The sequence below is a fragment of the Dendropsophus ebraccatus genome, chromosome 13 (genome assembly GCF_027789765.1).
Source record: "Dendropsophus ebraccatus isolate aDenEbr1 chromosome 13, aDenEbr1.pat, whole genome shotgun sequence".
Taxonomy (NCBI): Eukaryota; Metazoa; Chordata; class Amphibia; order Anura; family Hylidae; genus Dendropsophus; species Dendropsophus ebraccatus.
Window position 1 is genome coordinate 43,169,159 of NC_091466.1, and position 23,154 is coordinate 43,192,312.

The window sequence follows — 23,154 nt, forward strand, 5'->3', positions numbered from 1 at the left end:
CGTCAAAGAATCCATCTTTTGCAGCAATTCCAGCATTGCACACTTTTGGCATTCTAGCTATTAATCTGTTGAGGTAAGCTGGAGAAATTGCATCCCACGCTTCTAGAAGCAGCTCCCACAAGTTGGATGGGCACTTCTGGCGTACCATACGGTCAAGCTGCTCCCACAACAGCTCAATGGGGTTCAGATCTGGTGACTGTGCTGGCCACTCCATTAGCGATAGAATACCAGCTGGCTGCTTCTGCTGTAAATAGTTCTTGCACAATTTGGAGGTGTGTTTAGGGTCATTGTCCTGTTGTAGGATGAAATTGGCTCCAATCAAGCGCTGTCCACTGGGTATGGCATGGCGTTGCAAAATTGAGTAATAGCCTTCCTTATTCAGAATCTCTTTTACCCTGTACAAATCTCCCACCTTACCAGCACCAAAGCAACCCCAGACCATCACATTACCTCCACCATGCTTAACAGATGGCGTCAGGCATTCTTCCAGCATATTTTCATTTGTTCTGCGTCTCACAAACGTTCTTCTTTGTGATCCAAACACCTCAAACTTGGATTCATCCGTCCACAACACTTTTTTCCAGTCTTCCTCTGTCCAATGTCTGTGTTCTTTTGCCCATCTTAATCTTTTTCTTTTATTGGCCAGTCTCAGATATGGCTTTTTCTTTGCCACTCTGCCCTGAAGCCCAAAATCCTGCAGCCACCTCTTCACTGTAGATGTTGACACTGGTGTTTTGCGGGTACTATTTAATGAAGATGCCAGTTGGGGACCTGTGAGGTGTCTGTTTCTCAAACTAGAGACTCTAATGTGATTATCTTCTTGCTTAGTTGTGCAACGCGGCCTCCTACTTCTTTTTTTACTCTGGTTAGAGCCTGTTTGTGCTGTCCTCTGAAGGGAGTAGTACACACCGTTGTGGGAAATCTTCAATTTCTTAGCAATTTCTCGCATGGAATAGCCTTCATTTCTAAGAACAAGAATAGATTGTCGAGGATTAGATGAAAGTTCTCTTTTTCTGGCCATTTTGAGCGTTTTTGACCCCACAAATGTGATGCTCCAGAAACACAATCTGCTCAAAGGAAGGTCAGTTTTGTAGCTTCTGTAACGAGCTAGACTGTTTTCAGATGTGTGAACATGATTGCACAAGGGTTTTCTAATCAATTAGCCTTCTGAGCCAATGAGCAAACACATTGTACCATTAGAACACTGGAGTGATAGTTGCTGGAAATGGGCCTCTATACACCTATGTAGATATTGCACCAAAAACCAGACATTTGCAGCTAGAATAGTCATTAACCACATTAGCAATGTATATGTATTTGTTTAAAGTTAGGACTAGTTTAAAGTTATCTTCATTGAAAAGTACAGTGCTTTTCCTTCAAAAATAAGGACATTTCAATGTGACCCCAAACTTTTGAACGGTAGTGTATATATATATATATTTTATATATATATTGCATTGATCCCTATGAGCAGTCAATTTCTTGCTCATAGAAGACCCCTAGGGAGATACCAAAAATGTGTAAAAATAGAAAAAAATTCTTTAGATTTAGTATTAACACATGTGGAACACATGAGATGAGCGAACCTCGAGCATGCTCGAGTTCATCCGAACCCGAACTTTTGGCATTTGATTAGCGGTGGCTGCTGAAGTTGGATATAGTCATTGGCTGTATCCATGTTTTCCAGACAACGTTAGAGCTTTATCCAAGTTCAGGAGCTTCAGCTAATCAAATGCCGATCGTTCGGGTTCGGATGGACTTGAACCCGAACTCTGTTCGCTCATCTCTAGGAATCACCCAAACCCTTAAAGGGGTACTCCAGCCGGGGGGTGGGGCACTTTTTTGCTGGGACCGGGGAGGAGGTGGCCGAGGAAAAAGACGTCCACTCACGTCCCCGATTCCAGCAGTGGGTAAAGAGTACCCCTTCAAATTTCCACATTCCTAATCCAAGTTAAGCGGCAAAGGTGCAAAACTGCAGATTTTTGGTCACAATACATCCCAGAAAAATTTTGTAAAAGATAGAGCAGAATAGAGCAAAATTAAACATTTATTTTTTTAGTAAAATAAAAATTATATTAACTGGGCATTGTTGTAATCGGACTGACTTTAGGAACATAGATAACATGTCAGTTGTATCACATGACAAATGGAATGAAGATTAAATACCTCACCCCCCCCCCCCCCCAGAAATTAGAAATATAGCTTTCTTTCCCCCCAATGTCACTACCCAAATATTTTTATTTTTTTTTTTCGGTTTCGGTGCATATTTTATGGAAAAAAAAACAACATAAATTAAGCATGCCATTACAAAGTACGATGGGTGTCGCAAAAAGTAAGACCTCATATGGGTCTGTAGGTGAAAGAGGAAGGTAGTTTGGCTTTTTAAAACAAAAGTGCGAAAACTGCACAGAGGAGGCATGGCCTCCCCCGTGCCTGATTTAACATGATTTACTCCATGAAATCATGAGACTGTTGCACAACGCCTCAGATTCACTAGGTTTACTGATAGGCGTGCGCCTCTCAATAAATTTGAGTAAAACATGAAGGCGAGGATTTAGTTAAGACCGCCGTATAGATACACAGTCCTTACAAAATCCACCTCTTTTAGGCCTTGCACAAGACATAACTGTATATACCAATTTTACCCATAGCATGTCTATAATGTACTGTCCCGGAACCTCAGTGAAACCCAAACCTCATCTAAATAGAAATTCTTTTTACAACCTTTAATTGCACTTGTTTCTCCAACCTAAACTTCTCAAGATGCGATACAAATAGACATATCCATATATACTTATTATGCTTACTGTGTATAGTATTTAATGAGTACCAAAGGATGGCTTCCTAGATTATAAGCGCTACTGGAACAAACAGCAAGTGGAATACATATAAAAACGTAAAATACTATAAAAAGGATGCTATGCTTCACAGTAATTCCACACACACCAGCTAACAAGGCAGGAATCCATGCTATACAGTAGGGAAAAGATAAGTATTTCAGTGCCAATTTAGCAATTTTTTTTCCACAAAGAATAGAGAGGTGTATAATTTATATCTTAGGTACCCTTCAACTGTAAGAGACAAAATCAATTAAAGAAATACCAGAAAATCACACTTTGATTTTTATACAGTTATTTAGCATTTTATTGCATAAAATAAGTATTTGATCACCAACCAGCATGAATTCTGGCTCTCATTCTCTGTATTAATTGCACTTGCTTGAACTCCGTATCTGTATAAAAAACACCTGATCACCCACTCAATCACTCTACATCTCTCTACCATGGCCAAGACCAAAAAGCTGCCTAAGGACACCAGCAACAAAACTGTAGACCCGCACAAGGCCGTGATGGGCTAGAGGACAATAGGCAAGCAGCAGGTCAGAAGGCAACAACTGTTGGCGCAATCATTAGGAGATGGAAGAAACACAAGAGGACTGTCATTCTTCCTTGGTCTGGGGCTCCATGCAAGATCTTGCCATGTGGGTAAGGATGATTCTGAAAAATGTCAGGAATCAGCCCAGAACTACACAGGAGGGCCTGGTCAATGACCTGAAGAGAGCTGGCACCACAGATTAATGTTAGTGTCACAGTACACCATCATGGATTAAAGGGGTACTCCAGCGGGGGGGGGGGGGGGGGTAGGGGCTATTTTGGGATCTGGCCAGGGAGGAGGTGGCTGAGAGACAAAAAAAAAAAAGAAAGAAGAAAAGACGTCCACTCGCCTCCCCGGATACCGTGGCGAGTCCCGTATCGCGGCGGTCCCCGGCCGCTTCCTGGTGTCTGATGCGGGACGTCTCAAGTCCGCTCAGCCAGTCAGTGACAGAGGCGGGATCCGTTTCAAGTCCGCTCAGATCCCGCCTCTGTCACAGACTGTAACGTCACGTCAGACACCAGGAAGCAGCCGGGAACCGGAGCACCGCGATATGGGACCTGCCGCTGTATCCGGGGAGGTGAGTGGACGTCTTCTCTCAGCCACCTCCTCCCCGGCCAGATCCCAAAATAGCCCCCCAGCCGGAGTACCCCTTTAAAATGCTGCAGAGCATGCAAGGTCCCACTGTTCACACCAGCACATGTTCAGGCCCATTTGAAGTTCACCAATGATCATCTGGATGATCCAGAGAAGTCACGGGGGAAGGGCATGTAGTCAGATGAGACCAAATTTAGAACTTTTTGGTATCAACTCCACACGCTATGTCTGGAGGAAGAAGGACTAGTAGAACCCCAAGAATACAGTCCAAACTGTGAAGCATGGGGGTGGAAACATTATACTTTGGGGGTGCTTTTCTGCAAAGCAGACAGGGGGATTGTACCGTATTGAAGAGAGTATGAATGGGGCCATGTATCGCAAGATTTTAGCAAACAACCTCCTTCTGTCAGTAAGAGCATTGAAGATGGGTTTCTATTCTATGAAATACTTATTTTATGCAATAATAATTTTTATTTGTATAGCGCCAACAGATTCCGCAGCACTTTGCAACATACATACATAGACTAAAGTAGACATTACAGAGATATACATATAATTATCCATACATGAGATGCTAAATAATTATTCAGAAGTTATACAATGTTATTTTTGGGAATTGTTATAGATTCTGTCTTACAGGTGAAGCGTACCTACTATAAAAATTACAGACCTCTCCATTCTTTGTGGGTGGGAAAACTTGCAAAATCTGCAGTTTATCAAATACCTATTTTTCCCCACTGAATAAGGGCAGAAAGGCAGTTGTGATACATTCAATTATTTCTACATACAACCGGTTTCTGATAAATGTTATGTAATATTCCGAATATGAATTAAAAAAAAAAATATATATATCTAAATCTTATCAGATACATTTTCACAGGTATGCTAAATGTATTTACTTAGAAAGGCAGCCGTATGCCACCAACAAAACAGATGTACAGGATTCCCAGGTCCTGTATACAGTTTTAGACCTTTGGTTTCTTTGCCATACAGGTAATTTTTGGAAAGCCTACACTTTCTTAAAATGCTTGGAGTTGTAGTGCGACCTCATATCTTTCCTCAAGTTAAATTTTGCTCCACAGACTCCACAGGTATACAGATGAATGTCCATATGCTGCTCTAGAAGTTCATTATTCGAAAAGATCTGAAAGCACACTTGACAGATGGTTTCTCCAGCTGCCAAATGGGAGATCATGTGACGCACATGGTCATGCTTGCGAAAATTTCCTTGGTCGCAAAGCGTGCATACGTATCTAGCCATGCCTGTGTGCATGTCATTGTGCAGCCTTAGCTGGCGCTCCCGCAAAAACTGCTTCCCGCAAATTTGGCACGAGAACTGTTTCTCCTTGGTGTGTACAGTATAATGTTCACGTAAGTGGCAGCGCTGGAAGAAGCCTTTGCCGCAGATGTCACAGAAATGTTTTCTCCGATGATCTTTTTCATTATCTTCGGAAATAGAGCTTCTGAAGACTTCATTGTCCAGACAGTGAGACATGTGCTCTACCACCAGGTTCTCAGCCTCAAAGCGCTGCCCGCAGTTAGGGCAACGGTAAGGGCAAGAAGAATTTTTATAGATTTGTTTGGACGCACCAATGCCTCCCTCACTTAAGTCATCCCACATGTCTGCCAGCACCTCTCCCATTCCTGAGGACTCCTCCATGCCATCTCCAAAGGGCATCCTCTCCTCAATGTTCCTCTCGAGTCGCTCCTGAGCCTCGCCACATCTTTGGGCATGTTCCTGCAGTTGTCTACCTTTTACAAGAATTTGGCCACATTTGCCGCAGGCACATATATTTTCTATATGTTGAGACAGATAATGGGAGGAAAGGTCATGCTCGGTGACAGTAACACCGCACAGTTCACATGCCACATCACACGAAGCCTCACTGGTCTCTGCACCATCCTGATCCAGAAAGCCATCTTTTCTACAGCTGGCTAAAGCTGGTTTCTCATTAGTCCCTTTATACTGTTCACCCACGTAGTAGCCAAGTGCTTCATCCGCGTCATCTTCCAAGTCATCAAGGTCCGAAGACTCAAAATAATCTTTATCGGAGATTTTGACAATATTAATATCTTCCATTTCCACAATGGAGTTCTCGTCGGATTCGATCTTTATAATGACTGGGGTTTTTTCAGTAGTGTCTATGATTTCACTTTTTATTTGACTAGGAGATTTTATACCTTCAGAAGACACAGAGGCCTCGCCGCATTGACTTGAGTCTGCTTTGTGCAGGTTCTCTTGGCTCGGTGAAAACTTTGAGACTGGTGACTCGCTCCCGCTCTGGCTTTGATCATTGCTAGAGTGTTCTGTATTTTGGAAGACATGTCTATTGGTGCAGGTCTGAGAGTGCTCATACAGAAGTTTTTCACAACTGAAAGCGAATCCACAGCTCTCGCACGTGTAACTGCGTCCAAAGCGTCTGTTTCCGCGATCTCTTGTGTTGGACACTTTGGGGCATGGGGTTTTCTTGCATATGTTTTGCATCTGCTTACGCATTGGAGGGGGCACGCTATGTTCAGGCTGCTTCTCAGGAGCTGCGCTTCCAGGTAATACAGGCTCTGATGACCACCTGCTTGGCTCCTCTCTGCTCTTTGCTGTGGGTTCCTCATACATACGGACACCAAAAACCATTTTACTACTCAGGCTACTTGAGGCAGAAGAGGAGCATTTGATGGACGAATCGCTATCCTGTATATCTTCCAAGCAGTCAGGGATGACATACAGCTGTAAGTAACTCATGGCGTGTTTCAACTGGTCAAAGTTTTCAGGTGCTTTTAGGATTTTACCCAGGTACATAAACTGTAATATCAGGTCAAAACATTCGGCACTAATCTTGGTGTTGGTGAGATTGATCTGCGCCACAGTATGCTGATGATTTATGAACATCATCTTAAAATAAGAGCTGCAGGCGGCCAGGACGGCCTTGTGGGCTTGGAAGTAGATGTCATTGATGGAGATACAGCAGTCACACAGGAAACCCCATTCTCTCTGGTTGTAGAGCTGCTGGAGCACATAACTACAGTGGCTGGCTTTTCCCATCATGATCTGTTTCAGTGGTTCCTTAAAAAAAAAAAAAAAAAATTAAAGGATAAAGTTGCATACCTTAGTAATGGAGTACATGCATTATAGAGGAGGACTAACTGAACAGAGGCTCTCTATCCTCTTCCCTTTAAAAACGCATGAGCGATCAGTAGAGCTGAGTGTTTATGTGTATGAAGGAATCAGGACAAATAGATGTCTAAATTAAAGGGGATTTCCAGGATAGAAATCACCTATAATGTTTTTTCAGCTGACAGCTATTGGAGGTATGTAATCAAAGATAATTTTTGTTTACACAACGTGTTTAATTAGTTTTACTGCTGTTAATGAGCATGATTTTGCCACAAATTGGGCAAATCAAAGAGTGCTAATTAAACAGTATGCGTGAACAAAGCCTTAAAGGGGAACTCTGAAGTCTGACAATAATGAGGTTATATTATTTTGTAATGTAACTAAAAAATAACTAAAAAAATAATTATATATATATATATATATATACACACACACGCTTTTTTTAATTTATATACTGACTTCCAATGACTGGCAGTAGTAAGGGGTGACACAGCCCTTCTGCTGCCACCACTATTTGTGTCGGGAACTGCAGGGCTATAAGCCTTGCAGGTCCTGATCTCCTGCTCAGAGCAGAATCACGTTCCCTCAGTGTACATTCTTATATACAGTAAACAAGGTTTACTGTTTCTGCAGAGGGAGCGTGATTGCTATCACTGCTCCCTCTGCTTCTAGAACAGCTAACAGTGCGAGCAGCCATTGCTCCATGTGCAGAGGCTGACAGACATAACGATTGTGTGGGGCAGCCTCCTCCTGTGTACTATACATTAGAAAATACAGCACAATGGGGGAACAGGACCCTACGCAGCAGTGCTAGAACAGAGCAGGAGATTGGGCTTAGGCCTCATTCACACGTTCCGTGTCCTCTCTGTGAAATACGGACGGTGAATGCCTGTCCTGGACCGTTTCTCTGCACAGCCGCTTCATTACATTGCCATGGAGATTCAAACTGTTTCCCCGCTCCAAGCAAAATATTGCTACATGATACATGGACAACAGGCATTCACTGTCCGTGTTTTACAAAGTGAACACGGAACGTGTGAATGCGGCCTTAGATCCCTGCAGTTTCCAACACGACTGGTAATGGCAGCAGAGAGGGCCGTACCTCCCCTTACTGCTGCCAGGCACCGGAAGTCAGTATGTAAATAAAAAACAATACCATTATTCACATACAGTTATATTACAAAGTGAAACGGGATGCTGATGTATACCTGGCAGCAGACCTATTTACTTTAATGGTCAGAATGTTGCTAATGGCTATGTTTTGTATATGTGGTGGAAATGGCCTGTAGTTGGTCACTGGTTTACTATGTTCAGGCAGTGGCTCAGCCTGGACACTACTGAGGAGTACAGAATACTCCTAGAGAGACACAGGAACATCGCTATGCTACTACTGTATGGCAGATATCAATGCTCTGTACACAATGAAGCCAGCCATGATACAGCCTTATATATGTACACACCAGCATCTCCGGAGAGGCCCGGCACAGAGGCAGAACATATACGCTATGCACCCTTCTAATACAATTTGTATGGCATGCAAACCTGGGTTACATATAATCTGCCATAATGACTTTCCACCTGATTTTGCCACTTGGCCACACATGCATTCCCATTCAGGGTGGTACTATATCAGCAGCCTGCCACAATATACAGGTGTGGGGGTTACTAGAGCAGCAGACATGGCTGCAGTATAAGCTCTGTCCAGTGTGCTCTCATCACGTGACGTCACATCCCCCACACAGCCAATAGCAGAGCCTGTATGAGTTGCAAGTTGCTGGTGGCCAGGGCCTGTCCATCAAACCTGCAGCCCGGGAAGAAGCCCCATGTATGTGTGTACCCTGCCTGCCGCACTCCTGTAGGGATCTGCACATGCAGGAAGTAGCCTGCACACTCACCTTGCTGACGGCCCCTGCTGCTGCTCCGGCTATTATGGCCGTTGTAGGACTAGTAGGCTGGCAGCCCCGGGAACCGCACTGGATGTGACCCTGGTGTCAGCGAGTGGGAGAGCCGCCCCCCTCCAGCAGGAGCCCCGAGCCCCGGCCACTGGTGACCCAATCACCGATTACCTCGCTGCCCCGAGAGCATTGAGGAGGAGGGGAGGCTGCGCAGAGCGGCTTCCGCCTATGTCTGCACTGATTGCGGACGCCCCCTGCAGGACACGGACATATTACACCTACTGTAATTACTGTACGGGAAACGAGGCAGCGAGCGCTGCTGCGGGGTGGACGCGATCTCCAAGTGGCCTAAAGGACCTTTGATGACGTCATGCCCACGTGACCAGCTTCCTGTGTGGGCGGAGCTCTCCCCAGTCTCTGCTGTGGTCCCCGGCTTTCCTCATAGAGTCAGCGTGGGCTTGTAGTTGAAGGGTTGTGCTGGGCTCCTGGGGCTGTATATGGGGTTTTTCACAAAGAATTCTGCACAGTGGAGTATGATCCACAGCAGCTAGCCACACTGTATATGTACCTTTATGCGACGTTCTGCAGGGGCTGGTAGTTGTTCCATTTGTGTGATGTTCTGCAGGGGCTGGCAGTTGTACCGTCGCGCGATGTTCTGCAGGGGCTGGTATTGTATAGTTTGTGTGATGTTCTGCAGGGGCTGGTAGGTGTCCCGTCGCGCGATGTTCTGCAGGGGCTGGTATTGTATAGTTTGTGTGATGTTCTGCAGGGGCTGGTATTGTATAGTTTGTGTGATGTTCTGCAGGGGCTGGTAGGTGTCCCGTCGCGCGATGTTCTGCAGGGGCTGGTAGGTGTCCCGTCGCGCGATGTTCTGCAGGGGCTGGTAGGTGTCCCGTCGCGCGATGTTCTGCAGGGGCTGGTAGGTGTCCCGTCGCGCGATGTTCTGCAGGGGCTGGTAGGTGTCCCGTCGCGCGATGTTCTGCAGGGGCTGGTAGGTGTCCCGTCGCGCGATGTTCTGCAGGGGCTGGTAGGTGTCCCGTCGCGCGATGTTCTGCAGGGGCTGGTAGGTGTCCCGTCGCGCGATGTTCTGCAGGGGCTGGTAGGTGTCCCGTCGCGCGATGTTCTGCAGGGGCTGGTAGGTGTCCCGTCGCGCGATGTTCTGCAGGGGCTGGTAGGTGTCCCGTCGCGCGATGTTCTGCAGGGGCTGGTAGGTGTCCCGTCGCGCGATGTTCTGCAGGGGCTGGTAGGTGTCCCGTCGCGCGATGTTCTGCAGGGGCTGGTAGGTGTCCCGTCGCGCGATGTTCTGCAGGGGCTGGTAGGTGTCCCGTCGCGCGATGTTCTGCAGGGGCTGGTAGGTGTCCCGTCGCGCGATGTTCTGCAGGGGCTGGTAGGTGTCCCGTCGCGCGATGTTCTGCAGGGGCTGGTAGGTGTCCCGTCGCGCGATGTTCTGCAGGGGCTGGTAGGTGTCCCGTCGCGCGATGTTCTGCAGGGGCTGGTAGGTGTCCCGTCGCGCGATGTTCTGCAGGGGCTGGTATTGTATAGTTTGTGTGATGTTCTGCAGGGGCTGGTAGGTGTCCCGTCGCGCGATGTTCTGCAGGGGCTGGTAGGTGTCCCGTCGCGCGATGTTGATGGTGAAATATGATACGACGTACCTGGTCTTTATGGAGTATACACCTGAGGGTGCAGATAGATATGTGCAACCAATAAACAGTAAATCCATCTGCAAATGGAGAGGACACAACCAAGATGGAAATCTATGGGAAAGTCTGGTACAGAATCCATGTACAAATACACAATATATACAATGATACATAATAATAGAGCAATACATATCATATCCACTCTAGTGCCTGTGACAGATCAATATCACTCTAAGGTTAGATTCACACTGGACCTATCCGCTGCGGATATCTCTCCTGTCACATCCAATGTGATTACGGTAGATACTGGCAGCAGCAGGATTCCCATGCCAATGAGTGCACGGCCCCGCCGCAGTCACTGATCGGGAGTGACAGGAGAGCTATCCACTGCGGAGATTTCCAGTGTGAATCTAGCCTAAGGGGACAAACACACTTGCCAGATCCGCAGCGAGAGGACTCGCTGTGGATCCCGGCCCTATTCTTTCAATGTTAGACAAAATCGCAGCAGGGATTTACATCCCTGCTGCGAGTTTGTCCCCAGCCCGCCCCGTTAACCCCCGTCCGCCGGAGCATATACTTTACCTGATCCCGGCTCCGGCTTGCTTTGGCGGTTCCCGGAGTCTTCAGCAAGCCGGAGCCGGGATCAGGTAAAGTATATGCTCGCTCCAGTGCCCGCCCGCAGCCCCGGCCGTCTGATCACCCCCCGCCGCCCCGATCGCCCGCAGCCCCGGCCGTCTGATCATCCCCCCCCCCCCCCCCGCAGCCCCGATCGCCCACCCGCAGCCCCGGCCATCTGATCAGCCCCGGCCGCAGCCCCGGCCGTCTGATCACCCCCCCCCCCCCCCCCCCCGCAGCCCCGATCGCCCGTCCGTAGCCCCGGCCGTCTGATCACCCCCCCCCCCCCCCCCGCAGCCCCGATCGCCCGTCCGTAGCCCCGGCCGTCTGATAACCCCCCCAAAGCACCGATCTGCGGGCGGCCGGGTCTGCAGGGGAGCGATCGGGGCTGTGGGGGGGTTTTATCAGATGGCCGGGGCTGCGGGTGGGCGATCGGGGCTGCGGGGGGGGGGGGGATCAGATGGCCGGGGCTGCGGGCAGGTGATCGGGGCTGTGGGGGGGGGGGGGATCAGACGGCCGGGGCTGCGGGGCGGGCACTGGAGCGAGCATATACTTTACCTGATCCCAGCTCCGGCTTGCTGAAGACTCCGGGAATCGCCGAAGCAAGCCGGAGCCGGGATCAGGTAACGTATATGCTCCGGTGGACGGGGGGTTAACGGGGCGGGCTGGGGACAAACTCGCAGCAGGGATGTACATCCCTGCTGCGTGTTTGTCTGCCATTAAAAGTATAGGGCCGGGATCTGCAGCGAGTCTCGCTGCAAATACGCAGCAAGGAGACTCGCTGCAGACCCGCCAAGTGTGTTTGTAGCCTAAGGGTAGCTTCACACACACCGCGGCAGATTTGATCTAAATAACTGAACACAGCATCAAATCTGCTGCGGATCCTGTACGTGTGAACGCGCCCTACTTCCCATACTGTCAATTTGAATAGGTTTACATACAAGCAGGGGAATGAAAATGTATGTAAGCCCCCTTAACCTGCAGCAGCCGGTGAATACTTTACTGGTCCCCTGTCTGGCGGGCTTCTGTGGCTCCCGACTCCCTGACGTCCCGTTCAGCCAATCAGTGCGATGTGTGAACCCACCCTAAAGAATACAAATGGAGATGAGAACATCAGCAGATACGGCATAAATTCCATAAGGCAATCATGCCAGGGAGTACCTGTAGATATATGAGAAACGCTGGATCCATTGCCACACTTTAGCCCCGGCCTGCAGCAGGAGTAACATATACAGTGTGAATGCCGGCAGGTGGGAGACGCTGGAGGAGCTGCATGACGGTGGTAGTGATGTGGCACTTGGTCAGCGTTGCGGAGGTCTCATCACAGGGAGACAAGGGAGCCCAGTTTGGGCGACCAAATATTACCCAAGCCCTTCTATGTCCCCATATACTATTACGCACTGTGCCCCCTCTTTGCTTCTTTATAGTAACAGGCCTCCTTTGTGCTCTGCCCTCATACAGTATTAGGCCACTCTTTTATGCTCCCCTAAAGTAATAAGTAGTCCCTCTGTACCCCAAATGCACTCTAAGTGCTCCCATATAACATGGCCTCCTCCCTAAACCCCTATTAGACCCCTCTGTGCCTGCATAAACTAAGGGTCTCTAGGACCTCCATATAGTATAGACCTCTTTTGTGCAGCAGTACCCATATAGTATAGTCCAGTCCCCCCCCCCCAAAAAAAAAAAAAACAAAAAAAAAAAACCCAAGCCCTCACATGGCCCTGTAGCTGGAACAAAAAAAGAGTTATGGCTCTTAGAAAGCGAGGAGGGGGAAAAAAATGCATAACTGAAAATTGGCACGAAGTGTGGTGCATTATACTCACCGCATTACTGTCGACCCCCGGGTGCCATCTTGGGACAATGACGACATCTTCGGGAGGCTGGCCAAACCGCTCCAGCTGTCCCTCATGCCGCCCGTCATCAGCTGCACAGTGGCGATTGGCTGAGCATAACTGTGCTCAGCCAATCGCGGCTCAGCAGCTGATGACGCGGCAGAGGAGGGCCGGCATGAGCGGTTCGGACGGTCTTGTGAAGATGTTGTCATTGTCACAAGATGGCGGCCGGGGGTCGACAGTAATGCGGTGAGTATAATGCACCACACTTCCGGGGGTGGGGGGGACATGGGGAAGGGGGCCATTCACTTACATAACACACATTACAAAGTTGTATAACTTAGTAATGTGTGTTATTTAGTAAATAAATGTTTAGCGCCGCACTACCCCTTTAAGGGGTTAAAGAGGTGTTCCAGGAAAAATTACCTTTTCCCCTTAAAAAAATAGGAGATCACGGGGGTCCAACCTCTGTACCCCGGCCCATCTCTATATCGGAAATCAGCGGAGGGTACAAAGGTCGGACCTCCCAGTTTTTCCTTTATGACCTGCACCGTTTATAGTCTGTTCCTGGCTTTGGCTTCGAAGATCTGTCAGATAAATCTCTCTGTGTAAATGCACGATTAGGGCCCATTTACACAGAAAGATTATCTGCTAAAGATTTGAAGTCAAAGCCTGAAACAGTCTATAAACAGGGAACAGGTCATAAAGGAAAGCCTGAGATTTCTCCTCTTTTCAAATCCATTCCTGGCTTTAATAATCTGTCAGATAAATCTCTCTCTGTGTAATCACACTGGAACTCTCATCCACATGCTGCAAAAAAAAGATGGAATCCCTATATATATTGTAGTATAGGGATAAGACAGCACTCTGCAGTAGAGGTGGTGCTCATGGCAGACCAACACTGCAATAAAAGTACACTAGAACTTGGTGAGTGCCGGGATTTTGCTTTACTCCATATAGACATTGACCTGCAGGGCTGGGGGATGTCAATTGATGTGAAACTATTTTTTTCAGAATTTTTTTTTCATTTTGCACCACCCTAAAAATTCCTAATAGCAAATCTGCTACAGACTCGCCACTGTGGATTTACTTGCTGGGACACTGGGTTTGAAGCAGCAATGCAGGCAGCGCCATGCTGCTGACTCATTGGTGTTCCTTGCTCAGCAGCACCTGGCAAAGATTTTAAAGCAGTGTCCCCCAACCTGTGACTCTCTGGTTCTAGTGAACCAACTCCCATCATGACCCAACAACCTACGTCTACTGCGGTGTTCCTGGGGCTCCCCCACTCCTGCAAAACTACAAGTCCCATCATGCACAGACACTCATGGGATTTGCATAAATCCAGGCACATGGTGCACAAAGACCAGTGATGTGTAGGGATCAGTTAATAATCTTATAACCTCTTTATTTCTACAGTCAGTTTGTCTCAGTATTGACAGTCACCCATCTTTCTCAGTCTCCTGAATGACACCTTACGTGCTTATCACTGCAGTCAGACCACCTCTATGCTCAGTGCCGGCAGTCACCCATCTTTCCCAGTCTCCTGAATGGTACACTATACTGTTATAGCAGCAGTTAGGTCGCCTCTATGCTCAGTACTTGCAGTCACCCATCTTTCCCAGCCTCCTGAATGGTACACTATACTCCTATAACAGCAGTCAGACCACCTATGTGCTCAGTACTTGCAGTCACCCATCTTTCCCAGTCTCCTGAATGGTACACTATACTCGTATAACAGCAGTCAGACCACCTATATGCTCAGTACTTGCAGTCACCCATCTTTCCCTGTCTCCTGAATGGTACACTATACTGTTATAACAGCAGTCAGGTTGCCTCTATCAGTCACCCATCTTTTCTAGTCTCCTGAATGGCACACTATACTCCTATAACAGCAGTCAGACCTATGTGCTCAGTACTTGCAGTCACCCATCTTTCCCAGTCTCCTGAATGGTACACTATACTCCTATAACAGCAGTCAGACCACCTATGTGCTCAGTACTTGCAGTCACCCATCTTTCCCAGCCTCCTGAATGGTACACTATACTGTTAAACAGCAGTCAGGTCGCCTCTATGCTCAGTACTTGCAGTCACCCATCTTTTTCAGCCTCCTGAATGGTACACTATACTCCTATAACAGCAGTCAGGTCGCCTCTATGCTCAGTACTTGCAGTCACCCATCTTTTTCAGCCTCCTGAATGGTACACTATACTCCTATAACAACAGACAGACCACCTCTATGCTCAGTACTTGCAGCCACCCATCTTTCCCAGCCTCCTGAATGGTACACTATACTCCTATAACAGCAGTCAGACCACCTATATGCTCAGTACTTGCAGTCACCCATCTTTCCCAGCCTCCTGAATGGTACACTATACTCCTATAACAGCAGTCAGACCACCTATATGCTCAGTACTTGCAGTCACCCATCTTTCCCTGTCTTCTGAATGGTACACTATACTGTTATAACAGCAGTCAGGTTGCCTCTATCAGTCACCCATCTTTTCTAGTCTCCTGAATGGTACACTATACTCCTATAACAGCAGTCAGACCACCTATGTGCTCAGTACTTGCAGTCACCCATCTTTCCCAGTCTCCTGAATGGTACACTATACTCCTATAACAGCAGTCAGACCACCTATGTGCTCAGTACTTGCAGTCACCCATCTTTCCCAGCCTCCTGAATGGTACACTATACTGTTAAACAGCAGTCAGGTCGCCTCTATGCTCAGTACTTGCAGTCACCCATCTTTTTCAGCCTCCTGAATGGTACACTATACTCCTATAACAACAGACAGACCACCTCTATGCTCAGTACTTGCAGCCACCCATCTTTCCCAGCCTCCTGAATGGTACACTATACTCCTATAACAGCAGTCAGACCACCTATATGCTCAGTACTTGCAGTCACCCATCTTTCCCAGCCTCCTGAATGGTACACTATACTCCTATAACAGCAGTCAGACCACCTATGTGCTCAGTACTTGCAGTCACCCATCTTTCCTAGTCTCCTGAATGGTACACTATACTCCTATAACAGCAGTCAGACCACCTATGTGCTCAGTACTTGCAGTCACCCATCTTTCCCAGCCTCCTGAATGGTACACTATACTGTTATAACAGCAGTCAGGTCGCCTCTATGCTCAGTACTTGCAGCCACCCATCTTTCCCAGTCTCCTGAATGGTACACTATACTCCTATAACAGCAGTCAGGCCGCCTCCATGCTCAGTGTATGTGGTCACATGGCTTCCTCAGTCTACCTTGCCCTTATGACTGTAGTCAGGTTCCCTCTATACACTGTACGGGCGGTCACCCAGCTTTCCCAGGCGCAGACACAGGTGGCAGCAGACTAGTGACACGTCCCGCACACAGGACATTAGCAGCCGCTTGTGGCGCCATCCAGCCGATCATGTGACTCCGCCCCCCCACCACACTCCTGACTCGTCCGTACGTAGGGACGTCACAGCGGGGCCGTCTCCTGCCCGCCCAGCCGGTGTATCCAGCAGCTGCCGCAGGCCGCACTGTGCGCGCATAGGAGAGCACGGGGAGCGGGGCATTGTGGGTAAGCGCTGGGAGCCGTTTGTCGTTCGCTTCGTGTGGAATTCTCCATGCGAGAGGGCGGGAAAGAGGAGGGGGCGGGGCGTGCGGCTGCAGAGGCGACATGGCGGCGGGGAGAGCTTGTTTACATGGCCGCTGTGTGTGTATTGTGGTCTCTGTGCTACATGATACTGCCAGGGGACTGTACATAATACCGTGCAGTAATCCAGAGAACAATGAGACTGGGCGGGAGGGACAGTGGTAAAACGCAGGATGTTGTTCACACACAGCGGATACAATCTTCCTCCTGTATTTAGAATCTAGTCAGTACCAACATGTGCACAACTGTATAATAGAAAATTAGCAGGGGAAAGTTAAATGCAATGACATGACATGTTTTTGCTATAGAGTTTACTATTTCATAGTTTAGCATTTTAGGGTAGTGTTTCTCCTTAGTGATGTCCGTGCAGACCTTCCCTTTAGTGTAAAATAATAAGCAATACCTACCTGTCCGTGCCCCCGATGTTCTAGCTTCTCCCAGCAGCTGTGGCCAGTGATTGGCTGAGCGGCCTGTCACTCATCCTCAGAAGTTCCATTGGTGGCTATGGGGAGAAGCTAGAACATTGGCCGCATGGAGAAGTACGTACAACAGGGTTTTTTTTTTCTTCACCATCATCAGCGATTGGCCACACATCATTATTACATGTAGCGATGTGTGGTTGGCGGACAATGATTTTTAGGCAGGATTAAACAACGTGATCAACCGATGATCATTGTCTTAATTACCAGAGCGTTACCTTGTCACGACCCGACTCCCAGAGCTGTGCGGGCTGTGGCTGCTGGAGAGGATGATGGCAGAGGGATGCTCAGTGTCCCTCCAGTGCCCTGTGCCCCTCAGTGTCCCCCTGCCATCATCCTCTCCAACAGCCACAGCCCGCACAGCTCTGGGAGTCGGGTCGTGACATCACCATGTTATCCAGGAAGTGACACCGCCATATTATCCAGGAAGTGAAGCCTTGATGCGGTAGTAAGCAGGGAAAAAAGCACTTTATAAGCATCTCTAGTAATAAGTGTATATTGGGGATTTGTATAACTTTTAGGGGGCAATACAATACATTAAAGGACAAGTGCCATGAAAACCTTTTTCCCAGTAATTGAAGCACATTACAAAGTTATATAACTCTGTAATATGCTTCAATCACCTATCTGCCTCCCTTCCCGGGCCTGTGATTGGCTGAGTGTGGCCTGTCAGCTGACCGGCCATTCAGAAGATAGAGCGCGCGGGACCCGGGGATGTAGACAGCGCAGAGAAGAAGACCTGCAGGTAATGTATGATGCTGCAAGGACATTGGTAGCGATGTCCTTGCAGCCCTCGCTCAACGATCATCGGGCCGTGGAATAGGCCCAGTAAACGAGCGGCGATCTAGCAGATCGCCGCTCGTTTACATTGTTGATCGGGCCCTCCTCGGCCCGTGGAATAGGACCCTTATCCTCACAAGAAGGAGCTGCCTGGTGACGGTGACGACAGTCATAAGGTCTGTGTGAGTTAGGACACTTCCTGGTGGGGGGTGGAGGGGGGGAAAAGACAGGGAAGGGAGGCAGATAGGTGATTGAAGCACATTGCAGAGTTATATAACTTTGTAATGTGCTTCAATTACTGGGAAAAAGTTTTTCATGGCACTTGTCCTTTAATACATTTTTTTTTACTGTTAAAGGGAACCAATTAGCATGATTGTGCTGATGTGGTTCCCTCAAGCACCATAGAGAGCTACTGTGCAGCTCACGACATGTACCGACCGCAGAAGTAGCTTTAGTAGGCAGAAAAACAAGTGCATGAGACCGGGAGAGGGGTGGCAGCTAGACATGTAGCTCCCCACCCAGATGACTAGTTGCCGCCTTTAGCACTAAAGCTACTGCTGCAGCCAGCATAGTGGCTCTATACGGTGCTTGAGGGAACCACATCAGCACATTCAAACTGATTGGCTTTCTTTAATCTGCTTATCGGCTGCATGTGAGGCTCCTGGCTCCCTTCTGTCCTGCTCAGCCAATCAGTGCACGGCAACACTGATTGGCTGAGCGGGACCGGAGCAGGGAGCCTCACATGCAGCCGTGTCACAGAGCAGGTAATGTTTGTTCGCTACAGGGGGTTAACTCACATACAGCTGGATGTCAATCCCACTGCGAGTATGTGCTTTCATAGGGAAGAATGGCACTGGATCCGCAGCAGATTTCGCTGTAAATTCGCAGCAAAAAATCCGCTGCGGATCCGGTACGTGTGAGTGCACCCTTAAAGCGACTCTGTAACCACAATCTGACCCCCCCCCCCCCCCCCCCCCCAAACCGCTTGTACCTTCGGATAGCTGCTTTTCTGTTCGGCAGGTGATGCAGTTATTGTCCTAAAAAAATACTTTTAAACTTAAAGCCCCGTGCCAAACGGGAGTATCTGTGCTCTACCTTTGCACAACCTCTCTTTCCCTCCTCCCCATCCTCTTCATCATTAGGAATGCTCCAGGCAGATTGCCTCCTATTCCCCACCTGTGGCAGCCCGGCACATGGGACCTGTGCAATGTTCACAATGGAGAAAATGTTTCAGTGGCATTCCTAATGCTGAAGGTGGGGAGGAGGGACGGAGGGGTGGTGCAAAGTTAGGGCACAGGTACTCCCGTTTGGCACGGACTTTAAATTTAAAAGTATTTTTTCAGGACAATAACTGCATCACCTGCCAAACGGACCACAGAACAGATCTTGGATTAAAAGCAGCTATCCGAAGGTACAAGTGGTTTTGGGGGGGCAGATTGTGGGTACAGAGTTGCTTTAAACAGATGCTGACATAAGCAGATGGATGTAAATGTTTTGCTTGCTTTTGTGTTCAGCTGCACAGAGACAAATGCACATGTGAATTCTTCCTAAGAAACACACAAAATGTGAACTGATTTTTCTTTTTTTGTGGATTATTTCTTCCTTCCCTTTATATTTCACAATATATGTTTGTTCTTTGCAGGAAGGATGGATCAGTCTAGCCATAGTCTGGTTCTTCTCCAGCAGCTGAATATGCAGCGAGAATTTGGGTTCCTCTGTGATTGCACAGTAGCTATTGGGGATGTGTATTTTAAAGCGCACAGGGCCGTCCTTGCTGCCTTCTCCAACTATTTCAAGATGATCTTCATCCATCAGACCAGGTGCTAGGATTTGTTTCTTTCATGTCCCAACTAGTTTGCTATTTTTTTCTGCTTGCTTTTACATCTTTATATCTTCACATACAATTTCACAAGTTTTGTGTATTGCGTAAACCTTTATGTTAGGCACAGTTATAGTTACAGTTAAAGCACCAACCCTTAAAGCAACTTTGTACCCACAATCTGAGCCCCCCAAACCGCTTGTACCTTCAGATAGCTGCTTTTAATCCAAGATCTGTCCTGGGGTCCGTTCGGCAGGTGATGCAGTTATTGTCCTGAAAAACAACTTTTAATCTAGCAGCCCTGTGCCCTACAGGCGTGGCCTAGATTGTGTATCCATTGTATCTGTGTATCTGAGGAAGCGCGGAGAAGTCGCGTGAAACAGCTGTCATAGCAGGGGGGGGGGGGGGTTGGCGTCTCTCTGCTTTTTACCTGCCAATATGTTTTTCCACATGAATTAATGTACGAATAAAGATGGTCTATTATACAGTGAGTGCCCACAGCTCTTCTCTTTTCTCTTGATGATTGTGTATCCATTAGGCTGGCACACCCTCTGTCCCTCCTCCCCGCCCTCCTGATCATTAGGAATGCTCCCGGCAGATTGTCTCCTATTCCCCACCTGTTTAGCCCAGAACATGGGCTGGATCGTTAAGGCACCTGTGTAATGTTCAGACAGGAGAAAATGTTTCAGTGGCATTCCTAATGATGGAGAGGGTGGGGAGGAGGGACGGAGGGGTGGTGCAAAGTTAGAGGACAGATATTCTAAGCCACGCCCGTTAGGCACAGGGCTGCAAGTTTAAAAGTTGTTTTTTAGGACAATAACTGCATCACCTGCCGAACAGACCCTAGGACAGATCTTGGATTAAAAGCAGCTATCCGAAGGTACAAGTGGTTTGGGGGGGGACTGATTGTGGATACAGAGTCGCTTTAAATTATGGTTGCATATAAATGTGTGTGTGTTTTTATTTAAATAACACATCAACTGTAGAACACTTACCTTAGCACCCTATTTGCATATGTCTCATGCCAGTGTTGCCATGGAGGAAAATAGCAAATGAACCAGTGCCCACCATCAACTTAAATGGTACTAGAAACTTCATAATATGATGGTCCACACCAGAGATGGGAAACCTTCAGCCCTCCAGCTGTTGCAAAACTGATTTCCATCATGTCTCGACAGCCAGGCAGCTTTGTTTTGCTGTTCAGGCATGATGGCAATTGAAGTTTTGCAACAGCTGGAGGGCTGAAGGTTCCCCATCCCTGATCTACACAGTGAAATAAAGGGGTTGTGTGGTTTGGAAAACCCATTTAGGTGCTAATAAGTGCTTATTATTTTATCACCATTCTTACATCTCACTAATATTTCCTTTTACAGTGAATGCATTAAGATTCAGCCGGCTGACATTCAGCCGGATATATTCAGCTACCTTTTACATGTCATGTACACAGGGAAGAGCCCCAAACAAAGTGTGGATCAGTACCGGTTGGAGGAGGGGGTGAAATTTCTTCATGCTAATTTCCTCACTACAGCTGCCAGTGAGCCAGCACAAGTGTTACCTTCAGACACCGTGCAGTCATCCAACTTGTATGGAATTCAGATATCAACGGCCCAGAAAGCATCTAAGGAAAGTGTTCATATGAGAAAGAACCAACCAAGTGCAACAAGACCTGGACCCCAAGGAGAGCATCCTCAGCTACAGTTGTCTCTTGCCATTGGACTAGAAGGTGTGGGTTCTGAACAGCAAAGTTCACATTTTACAGGCCAGATCGGAGCCACGGTACAGTCACTAGAAGACATCCAAAAGGGTGTGAGGTCAATAAAGCAGGAGACCAGTGACCCTGAAGCTATAAGTTCTCCACACGCGTCACTTCCTCCTTCAGATGAGGTTGAGCCAAACCTTATTACATCTAGTAACAGAGTTTACTCCTGCCATTACTGTGGTGAACACTTTGAGTCCCGTGTTATACTCAGAGATCACTTGCATATTCACGTCTCTCAGTCTCTTCCTTTTGGGGTCCCAACGTCTATTCTAGAAAGTGACGATCTGGGTGAAGTCCGCCCCATACTTGAAAACATTGACAATACTGACACTTGCCGACTTGGGGGCTACCTAAACCGAACTGAGGAGCCACTTCTGAATACAAGCCATGCAGAACAGCTCCAACTCAATCAATTGTCTTTTCTCACGAAAGACACAGATCCTATAGAACTAAACTTCTCCTTCTTACGTAAGAGGAAGTTCAATTGTACAGTGTGTGGACACAGATTTGCCAGAAGGAGCCAGTTGTTGGAGCATGTATACACACATAAAGCAAAGTCACACAACCCAAACAAGTACCAGAGAATTGGTAACCAGTTGGAGCAGAACTTGCACAGCTACTGTAGTAACATTACCGATATCAGCCAGAAAGATTCTGACCTGATGCTGGAACCTCCAGAGTTTCTTGGAGAAGAGGAACCTACAGATACACAGGAGAATGTGGAATCTGTTCTTGTAGAATAACACATATATATATATTGTGTGTTGTGGTTGTTTTTTGTGACAAGATCCTTAAATATTTTCAAGTGCAAATTCACACTGAGTAAATTCGGCGGAATTCCGCGGTGAAGCTCTCTGCCGCAGAATCCCGCCTGCCTCACTGTCAAACAGAGGCTCCCGCGCCTCTGCTCTCCGCTCAAAGAATTGACATGTCAATTCTTTGAGCGGAGAGAGTAGGAAGCTGAGGCGCGCGCGCCCTCCTATACAGACACTGCAGGACCCTGAGGCTGGCGGGTTGCCACGGAATTCTGCCAAACTTTTTTCCCCCTGTATGTTGTAATTACGTTTTTGGGGTTGTCCCTCTGTTACATATTACTTAACACAAAGCAGAACAAGATTTTGGGTGGGATCATGTAAGCAAAGTGCTCCTGTGTCTAGATATTATTGTTATACACTGGTTAGTGTACCCCCTTGTTCTTTTGATTCCCTTCCAAAATGTCTACTTGTGTCCAGTGTCTGTTATCACACATGCTCAGTAATTCAGCCCGCCACCTACATTTTCATTGCAAATTGACAGTGAAGTGATTTTTGCTATTGTGCAGACCAGAACCAGACCATTAAAAAATAATTACAATTGAAACTCAATTGTGTATTATGTAATATAGTAAAATGTGTAATAATTTAACAGGACAACCCAGTAAATAGAAATTGACACCATTTTTGTTTCAAATACCAAGCAAAAGGTAGAGATACTTTAGGTTACTCCCTCAAAAAGTGTGTCTTTCCAGGCTATCAGAGAGAGAGAGATTCTCTGCTCGGGCTTTTCCGTCTGTTAGCAGGAACAGACATAAGACCTGATGTGATGTATTACATAGTCTCTCATTTGAGTCTCATGGCTGC

At 47.6% G+C, this 23,154-nt stretch overlaps 2 protein-coding genes across 10 annotated transcripts; one reads left to right on the top strand and one right to left on the bottom strand.

Annotated features, from left to right (window-relative positions):
* Positions 1–3,954: 3,954 nt before the first annotated feature.
* On the bottom strand, positions 3,955–12,477 carry ZBTB1 (zinc finger and BTB domain containing 1). 5 transcript variants are annotated; one of them, XM_069951086.1, is made up of 3 exons: positions 12,393–12,477; positions 12,210–12,316; positions 3,955–7,030 (listed from the first exon to the last, which is right to left on the bottom strand). In XM_069951086.1, exon 3 carries the CDS (start codon positions 7,010–7,012, stop codon positions 4,979–4,981), a length of 2,034 nt encoding a protein of 677 aa, XP_069807187.1. In that variant the 5' UTR covers positions 7,013–7,030; positions 12,210–12,316; positions 12,393–12,477; the 3' UTR covers positions 3,955–4,978. The 5 variants fall into 5 exon arrangements, with proteins under 5 accessions (XP_069807187.1, XP_069807185.1, XP_069807184.1 ...); XM_069951084.1 differs by lacking the exon at positions 12,210–12,316 and having other exon boundaries at positions 12,393–12,419; XM_069951083.1 differs by lacking the exons at positions 12,210–12,316; positions 12,393–12,477 and adding an exon at positions 9,545–9,596.
* On the top strand, positions 9,358–22,894 carry ZBTB25 (zinc finger and BTB domain containing 25). Of its 5 annotated transcripts, none has more exons than XM_069951090.1 (3): positions 9,358–9,422; positions 19,600–19,777; positions 21,150–22,894. In XM_069951090.1, the coding sequence occupies exons 2-3, from the start codon at positions 19,605–19,607 to the stop codon at positions 22,276–22,278; spliced, it is 1,302 nt and encodes a 433-aa protein (XP_069807191.1). In that variant the 5' UTR covers positions 9,358–9,422; positions 19,600–19,604; the 3' UTR covers positions 22,279–22,894. The 5 variants fall into 5 exon arrangements, with proteins under 5 accessions (XP_069807191.1, XP_069807192.1, XP_069807193.1 ...); XM_069951092.1 differs by lacking the exon at positions 9,358–9,422 and adding an exon at positions 16,399–16,623; XM_069951088.1 differs by lacking the exon at positions 9,358–9,422 and adding an exon at positions 16,694–16,756.
* Positions 22,895–23,154: the final 260 nt, after the last annotated feature.

Excerpts from the sequence above, each read along its gene's own strand:
- ZBTB25 (XM_069951090.1), top strand. The coding sequence starts at position 19,605 with ATGGATCAGTCTAGCCATAGTCTGGTTCTTCTCCAGCAGCTGAATATG. Across the intron at positions 19,778-21,149 it reads ATCTTCATCCATCAGACCAG|TGAATGCATTAAGATTCAGC; the intron begins GTGCTAGGATTT and ends TTCCTTTTACAG.
- ZBTB1 (XM_069951083.1), bottom strand. The coding sequence starts at position 9,583 with ATGGAACAACTACCAGCCCCTGCAGAACGTCGCATAAAG. Across the intron at positions 7,031-9,544 it reads CTGCAGAACGTCGCATAAAG|GAACCACTGAAACAGATCAT; the intron begins GTACATATACAG and ends TTTTTTTTTAAG.